This window comes from Oncorhynchus gorbuscha, unplaced genomic scaffold, assembly GCF_021184085.1.
Source record: "Oncorhynchus gorbuscha isolate QuinsamMale2020 ecotype Even-year unplaced genomic scaffold, OgorEven_v1.0 Un_scaffold_2326, whole genome shotgun sequence".
Taxonomy (NCBI): domain Eukaryota; kingdom Metazoa; phylum Chordata; class Actinopteri; order Salmoniformes; family Salmonidae; genus Oncorhynchus; species Oncorhynchus gorbuscha.
This window is the reverse complement of record NW_025746872.1, coordinates 9,534-23,018: the sequence shown is the minus strand read 5'-3', so window position 1 is coordinate 23,018 and position 13,485 is coordinate 9,534. Positions and strand designations below refer to the sequence as shown.

The window sequence follows — 13,485 nt, the reverse complement described above, 5'->3', positions numbered from 1 at the left end:
TGTATATTTATATTCCAGACTCTGACATTCCTCGTTCTACCATTTCTATATTTCTAAATCCTTAAAATAAATTGTAGGGAAAATCATTAGGTCACACAAATGACTATTTCTAAACAAAGATAATAGACAAGTAGAATGGGATAGGTTTCTTATACTTCCTTTACTTACTCGGTGAAGAGACTCGAGGGGCGGTGATGAAGGCTGTAGGAAGGAAGATCAGACAGTGAAGAGACTTCAGGGACGGTGTAGCTCAGTTGGTAGAGCATGGCGCTTGTAACGCCAGGGTAGTGGGTTTGATCCCCGGGACCACCCATACGTAGAATGTATGCACGCATGACTGTAAGTCGCTTTGGATAAAAGCGTCTGCTAAATGGCATATATTATTATTATTATATTAGATGAAGGCTGTAGGAATGAAGATCAGACAGTGAAGAGACTCCAGGGACGGTGATGAAGGCTGTATGAATGAAGATCAGTCAGCAATTCTGGTCCTGTGGTCAGGTGGGGGAGTGGTCGAGGCAGCCAATGATTGTGAGGAAGCATGTGGGGAACAGGCTCCTTTCTAATACCATTCTGGGGTCTGGATACATGCCAACAAAGACTACAACTGCTTCAAACAATGGGAGTGGCTACCATTGACCACCACACTTTCTTTCATAACCAGGAAGCCCATGTTGAGCCATCAGTGTTCCGACTATGGAAGAGGGAGCAGGAAGCCGTCATCCAGTCTCTCAAGGACAAAGGTGCAGCACTGGTGTTAGTAGCTGATGACAAAAGTGACAGCCTGGACACAAAACAAAGTTTGACGCGATCAGTGTTGTTGAGCAGAGAATCAACCAGATTGATTCACAGTCAGTGTTGTTGAGCAGAGAATCAACCAGATTGATTCACAGTCAATGTTGTTGAGCAGAGAATCAACCAGAGAATCAACCAGAGAATCAACCAGGTTGTTGAAGTTATTCAGGTGCATAATACAATTGATTTGTTTAATTCTGTTTTATTCAATTAGAATAATTTACTCTGAATGAGAACAGGCACATCTGTGATCTTTATGCATTATAACATCGATTGACTAAATGATGACGTTGACAGATTTGTAGTAAAACCAGGGTTGGAGTCAAATCCATTTCATTTCCAGTCAATTAATAAAGTAAACTAAATTCCACATTTTCCTCATTGAAAACCATAGAAGAGAATTGGAATTTTCAGTTTACTTCCTGAATTTACTGGAATATTCTAAAATTGATTAAATTGGGAGGTTTTCCTCATGAATCTGCACAACAACACCCTATAATGACGAAGCAAATACAGGATTTTAGAAATGTTTGCAAATGCATTTAAATATTAAAACTGAAATATCACATTTAAATAAGTATTCAGAACCTTAACTCAGTGCTTTGTTGAAGCACTTTTGGCAGTGATTATTGCCTCAAGCCGCCTTGGGTATGACACTACAATCTTGGCACCCCTGTATTTGTGAAGTTTCTCCCATTCTTCTCTGCAGATCCTCTCAAGATCTGTCAGGTTGGATGGAGAGCGTCACTGCGCAGCTATTTTCAGGATTTCTTCAGAGTTGTTCGATCGGGTTCAAATCCGGGCTCTGGCTGGGCCACTCAAGGACATTCAGAGACTTGTCCCAAAGCCACTTCTATGTTGTCTTTGCTGTGTGCTTAGGGTCGTTGTCCTGTTGGAAGGTGAACCTTTGCCCCAGTTTGAGGTCCTGAGTGCTCTTGAGCAGGTTTTTTGAAGATACTCCAGAATCTTATGAAGAGTGATCAGATGAATTGCAATTAATTGCAAAGTCCCTCTTTGCCATTCAAATGAACTGAATCCCCCAAAAACTTTTCCACTGCATTTCAGCCCTGCCACAAAAGGACCAGCTGACATCATGTCAGTGATTCTCTCGTTAACACAGGTGTGAGTGTTGACGAGGACAAAGCTGGAGTCTCTGTTATGCTGATTGGGTTCGAATTTGTAATTTCTATTTAATTTTTTACCTTTATTTAACTAGTTAAGAACAAATTCTTCCAGAATAACAGACTGGAAGCTTCGAAGGAAGGGTGGTGCTTGGAATCATTGTTCTTCCTCTGTCAACGATGGTTACCTGCAAGGAAACACGTGCCGTCATCATTGCTTTGCAGGCAAGGATATTGCGACCAGTAAGATTGCACCTAAATCAACCATTTATCGGATCATCAAGATCTTCAAGGAGATCGGTTCAATTGTTGTGAAGAAGGCTTCAGGGTGCCCAAGAAAGTCCAGCAAGCTCCAGGCTCCTAAAGTTGATTCAGCTGCAGGATTGGGGCACCATCAGTACAGAGCTTGCTCAGGAATGGCAGCAGGCAGGTGTGAGGGCATCTGCACGCACAGTGAGGTGAAGACTTTTGGAGTATGGCCTGTTGTCAAGAAGGGCAGCAAAGAAGCCACTTCTCTCCAGGGAAAATATCAGGGACAGACTGATATTTTGCAAAAGGTACAGGGATTGGACTGCTGAGGACTGGGGTAAAGTCATTTTCTCTCATGAATCCCATTTCTGATTGTTTGGGGCTTCCGGAAAAAAGCTTGTCCAGAAAAGACAAGGTGAGCGCTACCATCAGTCCTGTGTCATGCCAACAGTAAAGCATCCTGATACCATTCAAGTGTGGGGTTGCTTCTCAGCCAAGGGAGTGGGCTCACTCACAATTTTTACTCAGAACACAGCCATGAATAAAGAATGGTACCAACACAACCTCCGAGAGCAACTTCTCCCAACCATCCAGGAACAGTTTGGTGATGAACAATGGCTTTTCCAGCATGATGGAGCACCTTGCCATAAGGCAAAAGTGATATCTAAGTGGCTCGGGGGAACAAAACATCGATATTTTGGGTCCATCGTCAGGAAACTCCCCAGACCTTAATCCCATTGAGCATTGGTGTTCAATCCTCAAGAGGCAGGTGGACAAACAAAACCCCACAAATTCTGACAAACTCCAAGCATTGATTATGCAATAATGGGCTGCCATCAGTCAGGATGTGGCCCAGAAGTTAATTGACAGCATGTCAGGGTGGATTGCAGAGGTCTTGAAAAAGAAGGGTCAACACTGCAAATATTGACTCTTTGCATCAACTTCATGTAATTGTCAATAAAAGTGTTTGACACTTATGAAATGCTTGTAATTATACTTCACTATTCCATAGTAACATCTGACAAAAATATCTAAAGACACTGAAGCAGCAAACTTTGTGGAAATTAATATTTGTGTCATTCTCAAAACTTGTGGCCATGACTGTAGAGACGGCAGGTGGTTAGAAAATTGTGCCAGTAACCGTAAAGGTGCTAGATCCAATCTCTGAGCTAACAAGGTAACAATTTTGTCTTTCTACCCGTCAACATGGCAGTTATGTTACGGCTTCTAGGAATTGTGGGTGGAGGAGTCAAGCGCAGAGAGCAGGTTAGTTCCGAACGTGGATCTTTATTCCAAAGACAGCGAAAACGGACATGTAAAACACAAGGGCCCATGAAACAACCCGTCCAAACAAACAGGACTAAACTGTCTGGAAAAATAGAGACCACAAAATAAACCAACACCATAAAACAGAGAACAAGCCCACACAGCGGGCCTAGTGCCCTTAAATAGCCTACAAACAAAACTAAACTCAAAACAGGTGTTACCAATTAGACCCAAATAACAGAAACAAAAAGGAAAGGGAATCGATGGCAGCTAGTAGGTGTCGTGGAGGATCGTTTCAAAATATAACACTTACAAGAACTTGTGAATTCAATATAGGCTTTTAATACAAACATATCAGAAGCCTAGATGGTCCGCGGAACACACACCTTCCCAGAGCTCTGTCTTTATACACACACAGTATAGGAGTCCATTCCATATGTTAATGGAGTTACTTCCCTCTGGTCATCGGCCACCATTATCTTTCAGTCCAGGCTTCCTCCATGTTCATGTCTAATAACGCCTGTATCCGCTCTGGATTAGATTACAATGGTGGCAGGACCCTCGTGTCCTAAAATTAATATATGTCTATCTTACCCTGAGCACTTATGTCCTTTACCCTAAGCACTTATGTCCTTTACCCTAAGCACTTATGTCCTTTACCCTAAGCACTTATGTCCTTTACCCTAAGCACTTATGTCCTTTACCCTAAGCACTTATGTCCTTTACCCTAAGCACTTATGTCCTTTACCCTAAGCACTTATGTCCTTTACCCTAAGCACTTATGTCCTTTACCCTAAGCACTTATGTCTGTTTAATCTCTGAATTCCGCTTTCTGTTTGTGGTCTAATGTAACCTGTCTTTGCTCAATACTGTCATATCTGTCTCTATATGTAACAATAACTACAACACCTCCACATTGACTCTGTACTGGTACCTCCTGTATATAGCCTCCATATTGATTCTGTACTGGTACCCCCTGTATATAGCCTCCACATTGACTCTGTACTGGTACCCCCTGTATATAGCCTCCACATTGACTCTGTACTGGTACCCCCTGTATATAGCCTCCACATTGATTCTGTACTGGTACCCCCTGTATATAGACTCCACATTGATTCTGTACTGGTACCCCCTGTATATAGCCTCCACATTGACTCTGTACTGGTACCCCCTGTATATAGCCTCCACTATGACTCTCTGTCGGTACCCCCTGTATATAGCCTCCACATTGACTCTGTACTGGTACCTCCTGTATATAGCCTCCACATTGACTCTGTACTGGTACCCCCTGTATATAGCCTCCACATTGACTCTGTACTGGTACCTCCTGTATATAGCCTCCACATTGACTCTGTACCAGTACATCCCAGTATATAGCCTCCACATGGACTCTGTACTGGTACCTCCTGTATATAGCCTCCACATGGACTCTGTACTGGTACCTCCTGTATATGGCCTCCACATTGACTCTGTACTGGTACCTCCTGTATATAGCCTCCACATTGACTCTGTACAGGTACCTCCTGTATATAGCCTCCATATTGACTCTGTACTAGTACCTCCTGTATATAGCCTCCACATTGACTCTGTACTGGTACCCCCTGTATATAGCCTCCACATTGACTCTCTGCCAGTACCCCCTGTATATAGCCTCCACATTGACTCTGTTCTGGTACCTCCTGTATACAGCCTCCACATTGACTCTGTAGCCACGGTATAGTTTTTTTATTGTGTAACTTTTTTTCTTACCTCTTATTTTTCTTAACTACATTGTTGGTTAAGGGCTTGTCAGTAAGAATTTTACTATAATGTCTACACCTGTTGTAGCTTTGTAGCGTAGCTTTAAGGGAATAGTATGGTCACATCTAGATAAAAAATTAACAGAGTAAATGTGTATAAACACACTTCCTATTCATGGAAGTATTTATTCATCATCTACATATTCATATTACGCTTCTACGTCTGTGTACAGGAAAGTAGTAGTTGTAAGACGTAAGAGAAAATGTATCAGCTTATTGTTAAATAATTATGACGTTCTTTCCAACACAAAAAGTGTAGTAACTATTGTTTCCAAACTGCGTTACCCACTCCAGCCAGCAGATGGCGATGAGCTTCTTTCAGGTGATGCTTCTTGTGTGACGTATAATGGACTGGACGGACGCTTCTTCAGGAACAACAACACGGATACTATTTCAACCGCGTCCGTAGCTTGCTAGCCAACATAAAAGTGAAATATTGACGTTTTAGGCCATGTTAATGTACATTAGCTAATCCCAGTGTATAAAACACATTTCAGTTGACGTTAACTTGAACCTAATTTGCTTGTTCGAGTTGCAAATGTGTTAAAGATTGATACTGAGCCTAGCACTAGGCTATTCGCTAATGCTAACTAGCTAGCTAACATCCCTGACCATGAGCTCATTAAACTACTCATCCCCTGCTAAAGAAGAGGATGTCTGCTGTCCGGAGAAAGAAGCTCTGGCGCTGAACATTGTCGTGAAAGACGAAGAGGAGGATATTACAGTGAAAGGAGAGAAAGAAGCTCTGCCTCTGGACATTGTCGTGAAAGACGAAGAGGAGGATATTACAGTGAAAGGAGAGAAAGAAGCTCTGGCGCTGGACATTGTCGTGAAAGACGAAGAGGAGGAGGATATTACAGTGGAAGGAGAGAAAGAACCTTTCAGAATGGAAGAGGGGGAAGAGGAGGCTGTTATAGGGAAAGAAGAGAAAGCATCCTCTTCCTCTCTAAAAGGTTCTATCTCAGTAAAGGTGAAGGAGGAAGAGGTTTTGGGAGTGAAAGAGGAGGAGACAGAATATCAGATTAACACCAGTGAGTACTGTCTTAAAAACAGGGGCACAAACTATGCAGTTGTTGAACTAATGTGTGGTTTTTAAGGGGCATTCTACTGAAGTTCTTCACTTCAATGTGATGTTCAGTACTATTTAAATTGTTAAAGGGTCAATCTGCCATTGCTACATATATTTTTTGGCCTTTTAAATGAGATTTAATTATATATAACAGGCTTTTAAAATGTAACAATGGAGCATAATTTATACTTAAAATATCAAAGGGACACAAGGCACCCAATTAATTTAGAGATATTAATGCCTCTGATAAGACCCTATGACTGTAATAGACAGTAATAATTGATGATGGTAATAAGTTCACCATCTGTTTGATGTTCTCATTAACACAGGAGAGAGACATGACTATCGTGGATCCTCTGGGGAGACTCAACAACATCCTGATGCTGACGAGACAGAGAAGAGTCTCTCCAGATCAGAACACCAGATGGTACAGCTTGGTCTGGTCTAACATACAGCTTGCTCTATCGGGGGCTGGGTTTCTGTAAGGCACTTTATGACAACAGTGACATCAGCATCCATAATGATGTGCATCTGTGTCCCCTCTTTATGGTTACCAGGACAATGCTAGCCCTTCCTCCCTCCCGGAGTCCATGTGTCGTGCCTCTCCTGGTAGCACCTTACTGCTGGGTATGAAGAGGTTGTCTGTGCTGCTGGTGGACTGCAGGAAAACAACAGGGCTGAGGGGAACTGTGAGAGGAGGAGCAGAGAAGAAAGGATCAGATTTGACACATCAAAGTAAGTGCTGTAGTTTAGTTTGAACAAATAAAATAGATCTGCCCATTGGTATCTGTTCCCAATAGGGCTGTCCCCGACTAAACCAAAAACAACTTTGCACACTCTTGGTATTCTCTCAACCAGCTTAACCTGGAATGATTTTCCAACAGTCTTGAAGGAGTTCCCACATGCTGGGCACATGTTGGCTACTTTTCCGTCACTCTGCGGTCCAACTCATCTCAATTCTTCTCAATTTGGGTTGAAGTTGGGTGATTGTGAAGGACAGGTCATCTGATGCAGCACTCCATCACTCTCCTTCTTGGTCAAATAGCACTTACACAGCCTGGTTGTGGTTGGGTCATTGTCCTGTTGAAAAACAAATGATAGTCCCACTAAGCACAAACCAGATGGGATGGTGTATCGCTGCAGAATGCTGTGGTAGCGATGCTGGTTAAGTGTGACTTGAATTCTAAATAAATCACAAACAGTGTCACCAGCAAAGCACCATCACTCATGAAAGCTCATCAATGCTTCCCGGTGGGAAACACACGTGGAGATCATCCGTTCACCTACTCTGCGTCTCACAGACATGTCGGTTGGAACCGGAAATCTCAAATTTGGACTCATCAGACCAAAGGACAGATTTCCACCGGTCCATTGCTCATGCTTCTTGACGCAGTCTCCTCTGAACAGTTGATGTTGAGTTGTGTCTCTTAATTGAACTCTGTAAATCATTTATTTGGGCTGCAATTTCTGAGGCTGGTAAGTAAATGAAGTGAGTGGGTCTTCCTTTCCTGTGGAGGTCCTCATGAGAGCCATTTTCATCGTAGCTTTTGATGTTTTTTGCGACTGTACTTAAAGAAACTTTCAATGTTCTTGAAATATTCGGTATTGACTGACCATGTCTTCAGGTAATGATGGACTGTTGTCTCTCTTTGCTTATTTGAGCCATTTGGACTTGGTCTTTTACCAAATAGGGCTGTCTTCTGTATACCCCTTTAACTTGTCACAAGACAACCGATTGGCTCAAACGCACTAAGAAGGAAAAACACAAATTAATATTTAAACAAGGCACCTGTTAATTGAAATGCTTTCCAGATGACTACCTCATGAAGCTGGTTGAGAGAATGCCAAGAGTGTGCAAAGCTGTCATCAAGACAAAGGGTGGCTACTTTGAAGAATCTCAAATATAAAATATATTTTGATTTGTTTAACACTTTTTTTTGTTTACTACATGATTCCATTTGTGTTATTTCATAGTTTTGATGTCTTCACTATTATTCTACAATGTAGAAAATAGTTTTGAAAAATAAAGAAAAACCCTTGAATGAGTAGGTGTGTCCACCTTTGACTGGTTCTCTATACACAGTGGGGAGAACAAGTATTTGACACACTGCCGATTTTGCAGGTTTTCCTACTTACAAAGCATGTAGAGGTCTGTAATTTTTTATCATAGGTACACTTCAACTGTGAGAGACATTTACATTTAAGTCATTTAGCAGACGCTCTTATCCAGAGCGACTTACAAATTGGTCCATTCACCTTATGACATCCAGTGGAACAGTCACTTTACAATAGTGCATCTAAATCTTAAAGGGGGGGGGTGAGAGGGATTACTTATCCTATCCTAGGTATTCCTTAAAGAGGTGGGGTTTCAGGTGTCTCCGGAAGGTGGTGATTGACTCCGCTGTCCTGGCGTCGTGAGGGAGTTTGTTCCACCATTGGGGGGCCAGAGCAGCGAACAGTTTTGACTGGGCTGAGCGGGAGCTGTACTTCCTCAGTGGTAGGGAGGCGAGCAGGCCAGAGGTGGATGAACGCAGTGCCCTTGTTTGGGTGTAGGGCCTGATCAGAGCCTGGAGGTACTGAGGTGCCGTTCCCCTCACAGCTCCGTAGGCAAGCACCATGGTCTTGTAGCGGATGCGAGCTTCAACTGGAAGCCAGTGGAGAGAACGGAGGAGCGGGGTGACGTGAGAGAACTTGGGAAGGTTGAACACCAGACGGGCTGCGGCGTTCTGGATGAGTTGAAGGGGTTTAATGGCACAGGCAGGGAGCCCAGCCAACAGCGAGTTGCAGTAATCCAGACGGGAGATGACAAGTGCCTGGATTAGGACCTGCGCCGCTTCCTGTGTGAGGCAGGGTCGTACTCTGCGGATGTTGTAGAGCATGAACCTACAGGAACGGGCCACCGCCTTGATGTTGGTTGAGAACGACAGGGTGTTGTCCAGGATCACGCCAAGGTTCTTAGCGCTCTGGGAGGAGGACACAATGGAGTTGTCAACCGTGATGGCGAGATCATGGAACGGGCAGTCCTTCCCCGGGAGGAAGAGCAGCTCCGTCTTGCCGAGGTTCAGCTTGAGGTGGTGATCCGTCATCCACACTGATATGTCTGCCAGACATGCAGAGATGCGATTCGCCACCTGGTCATCAGAAGGGGGGAAAGAGACGAAATCTAAAACAAAAATCAAGGAAATCACATTGTATGATTTTTAAGTAATTAATTTGCATTTTATTGCATGACATAAGTATTTGATACATCAGAAAAGCAGAACTTAATATTTGGTACAGAAACCTTTGTTTGCAATTACAGAGATCATATGTTTCCTGTAGTTCTTGACCAGGTTTGCACACACTGCAGCAGGGATTTTGGCCCACTCCTCCATACAGACCTTCTCCAGATCCTTCAGGTTTCGGGGCTGTCGCTGGGCAATACGTACTTTCAGCTCGCTCCAACAATTTTCTATTGGGTTCAGGTCTGGAGACTGTCTAGGCTACTCCAGGACCTTGAGTTGCTTCTTACGGGGCCACTCCATAGTTGCCCTGGATGTGTGTTTCGGGTCGTTGTCATGCTGGAAGACCCAGCCACGACCCATCTTCAATACTCTTACTGAGGGAAGGAGGTTGTTGACCAAGATCTCGCGATACATGGCCCCATCCATCCATCCCCAAAGAATGATGTTTCCACCTCCATGCTTCACGGTTGGGATGGTGTTCATGGGGTTGTACTCATCCTTCTTCTTCCTCCAAAAACAGCGAGTGGAGTTTAGACCAAAAAGCTCTATTTTTGTCTCATCATACCACATGACCTTCTCCCATTCCTCCTCTGGATCATCCAGATGGTCATTGGCAAACTTCAGACGGGCCTGGACATGCGCTGGCTTGAGCAGGGAGTACCTTGCGTGCGCTGCAGGATTTTAATCCATGACGGCATAGTGTGTTACTAATTATTTTCTAATAATTGCGCCAACAGTTGTTGCCTTCTCACCAAGCTGCTTGCCTATTGTCCTGTAGCCCATCCCAGCCTTGTGCAGGTCTACAATTTTATCCCTGATGTCCTTACACCCTCTCTGGTCTTGGCCATTGTGGAGAGGTTGGAGTCTGTTTGATTGAGTGTGTGGACAGGTGTCTTTTATACAGGTAACGAGTGGAGAACAGGAGGGATCCTTAAATAAAAACTAACATGTCTGTGAGAGCTGGAATTCTTACTGGTTGGTAGGTGATCAAGTACTTATGTCATGCAATAAAATGCAAATTAATTACTTAAAAATCATGCAATGTGATTTTCTGGATTTTTAAAATGTTTAGATTCCGTCTCTCACAGTTGAAGTGTATCTATGATAAAAACTTACTGACCTCTACGTGCTTTGTAAGTAGGAAAACCTGCAGAATCGGCAGTGTATCAAATACTTGTTCTCCCCACTGTATGTATATACTGAACAGATATGAAAACAACAATTTAAATGATTTACAGTTCAAATTAGGAAAGTAGTCAACGTAAATACATTTATTAGGCCCTAATCTATGGACTTCACATGACTGGGCAGGGGCGCAGCCATTGGTGGGTCTGTTGGGGCGTAAGCCCACCCACTTGGGAGCCAGGCCCATCGAATCAGAATTAGTTTTCCCCACAAAAGGGCTTTGTTAAATTGTCCTCAAGGATAAATACTCCTCAGTTTCATCAGATGTCCGGGTGGCTGATCTCAGACAATGTGGTGGTCCTTGATCTGCGGTTGTGAGGCCTGTTGGTCGGACTTCCAAATTCTCTAAAAAGTCGTTGGAGGCGGCTGATGGTAGAGAATGCAACATTACATTCTCTAGTAGCAGCTCCAGTGGATATTCCTGCAGTCCCCAATCCATTTGCACACTCCCTCAAAACTTGAGACATCTGTGGCATTGTGTTGTGTGACAACTGTACATTTTAGAGTGGCTTTTTATTGTGCCCAGCACAAGGTACACCTGTGTAATGCTGTTTAATCAGATTTTTGATATGCTACACCTGTCACGTGGATGGATTATCTTGGCAAAGCAATGTAAACAAATTTACACAAAATTGGGGAGTGGAGGTTTCATTCTGGTCTCTTTTTATATAAACACTGTCTTTGGCAGGAGGAAAACCAAACTTGGAGGAACCAAAGACCTCCACAACATCAAGACGACACCTCTGCTCCCAGATCAAGTTAGGAAGCCTGAAAAGACCTGAGAGGACACACACAGGAGAGAAGCCGTACCATTGCACCCAGTGTGGAAATAGTTTTAGCCGGTTAGGAAGCCTCAAAGCTCATGAGCGAATACACACGGGAGAGAAGCCATACCATTGCGGCCAGTGTGGAAAGAGTTTTAGCCTGTTAGGAAGCCTGAAAGCTCATGAGCGAATACACTCAGGAGAGAAGCCATACCATTGCGGCCAGTGTGGAAATAGTTTTAACCAGTTAGGAAACATGAAAAGACACGGGAGGATACACACAGGGGAGAAGCCATACCACTGCTCCCAGTGTGGAAAGAGTTTTACGGCGTTAGTTAAGCTGGAAGCTCATGAGCGAATTCACACAGGGGAGAAGCCTTACTACTGTTCCATTTGTGGAAAGAGTTTTAACCATTTAGTTAACATGAAAAGACATGAGAGGATACACACAGGAGCGAAGCCTCACCATTGCTCCCAGTGTGGAAAGAGTTTTAAGCGGTTAGACACCCTCAAAGATCATTTGCGAATACACACAGGGGAGAAGCCTTTCCGTTGCGCCCAGTGTGGAAAGAGTTTTAGCCGGTCAGGAAGCCTGAAAGAGCACGAGCGAATTCACACAGGGTAGAAATCTTACCACTGCGTTTTTACCCAATTAGGACACCTGAAAGAAGACATGAGACCACACACAGGGGAGAAGCCTTACAAATGTTCAGACTGGGGGGAAGGCATTTTACTCATCAGTAGCGTAAAAAACATGTGAGAATCCACACAGGAGAGAATAATGACTTCTCCTTGTGTGTAAATGTATATTTCACATCACATTAAAATTCATCAGAGAACATACACAGTGCTCCCAATTGTCTTATATTGTTGACTGAGAATGTGTTTACTTGTTTATACCACATGAAATTGAATGGTACAAAGTATACTCAAAAATATATTTGTGTGTTTTCATTTGAAAATATGAATTGAATATTGTTGTGTCTTTGCCATCATTAAAAGTGAAGACTTATTTTATTAAGTCAATTCTCTGTAATTATTATTACGTGATTAAACCAATCATGTACATTTAATTAACTAGGAAGTCGGGGCACCACGGAAAGACTTCAGATTACAAAGTTATACTTTTCCGAATGTAACTCTTCTGATATTTTATTATCTGTTCAATTGGTCTTTTATATTAATGAATTATTCTTTACCTCACATCAGTCTCATTCCAAACGTCGTAAATTGTTGGTTATCTGCACGAACCCAGCCTTTTTTTTAAATAAATCATCCATACACCAGTTGGCTTAATCATTTATTTACTAACTAAATAATCACAGAAATGCGCAAACAAACAGTAGATACTGGTTACTAACGAATGATAGGGAAGATTCCCTACTGGGCTAAGCCGATATGACGGCTTGGTGGACAAAGGGAAGTGGGTGTGGACTGAGAAACAAACAGTAGATACTGGTTACTAACGAATGATAGGGAACATTCCCTACTGGGCTAAGGGTTCATTACACACAGTTGATAAGTACAGTTGAAGTCGGAAATGTACATACATTGGGGCAAAAACGTATTTAGTCAGCCACCAATTGTGCAAGTTCTCCCACTTAAAAAGATGAGAGAGGCCTGTAATTTTCATCATAGGTACACTTCAACTATGACAGACAAAATGAGAAGAAAAAAATCGAGAAAATCACATTGTAGGATTTTTCATGAATTTATTTGCAAATTATCGTGGAATTTAAAAAAAAAACAACAACAAAAAATATTTTACCTTTATTTAACCAGGCAAGTCAGTTAAGAACACATTCTTATTTTCAATGACGGCCTGGGAACAGTATAAGTATTCAGCTTACACCGATGTATGCGCTGTCTAAACTATTCGCAATCACAGCTCATGCTGCGGTTTGCTCAGTCTGAAGAGGATTTTTTTTTCAGGAGGGGCTTTTATTCGTAACAATAGGATAGGCGGTTCCATGACACCAGATCATGTCTGTGCCCTCGGGGACGGACCAATGA

The 13,485-nt window shown here is 42.8% G+C and overlaps 1 protein-coding gene across 1 annotated transcript; it reads left to right on the top strand.

Moving 5' to 3' along the window:
* Nucleotides 1-5,482: 5,482 nt before the first annotated feature.
* LOC124025653 (zinc finger protein 791-like) lies at nt 5,483-13,092 on the top strand. The gene is made up of 4 exons (XM_046338988.1): nt 5,483-6,261; nt 6,629-6,726; nt 6,857-7,034; nt 11,397-13,092. Exons 1-4 carry the CDS (start codon nt 5,844-5,846, stop codon nt 12,095-12,097), a joined length of 1,395 nt encoding a protein of 464 aa, XP_046194944.1. The 5' UTR covers nt 5,483-5,843; the 3' UTR covers nt 12,098-13,092.
* The last annotated feature ends 393 nt before the right edge of the window (nt 13,093-13,485 follow it).

What these genes read in the sequence shown, in the direction of transcription:
- LOC124025653 (XM_046338988.1), top strand. Translation starts at nt 5,844, where the DNA reads ATGAGCTCATTAAACTACTCATCCCCTGCTAAAGAAGAGGATGTCTGC. An exon ending in AGAATATCAGATTAACACCA is followed by an intron (nt 6,262 to 6,628) that starts GTGAGTACTGTC and finishes TCATTAACACAG; the next exon opens with GAGAGAGACATGACTATCGT. An exon ending in ATCAGATTTGACACATCAAA is followed by an intron (nt 7,035 to 11,396) that starts GTAAGTGCTGTA and finishes TGTCTTTGGCAG; the next exon opens with GAGGAAAACCAAACTTGGAG.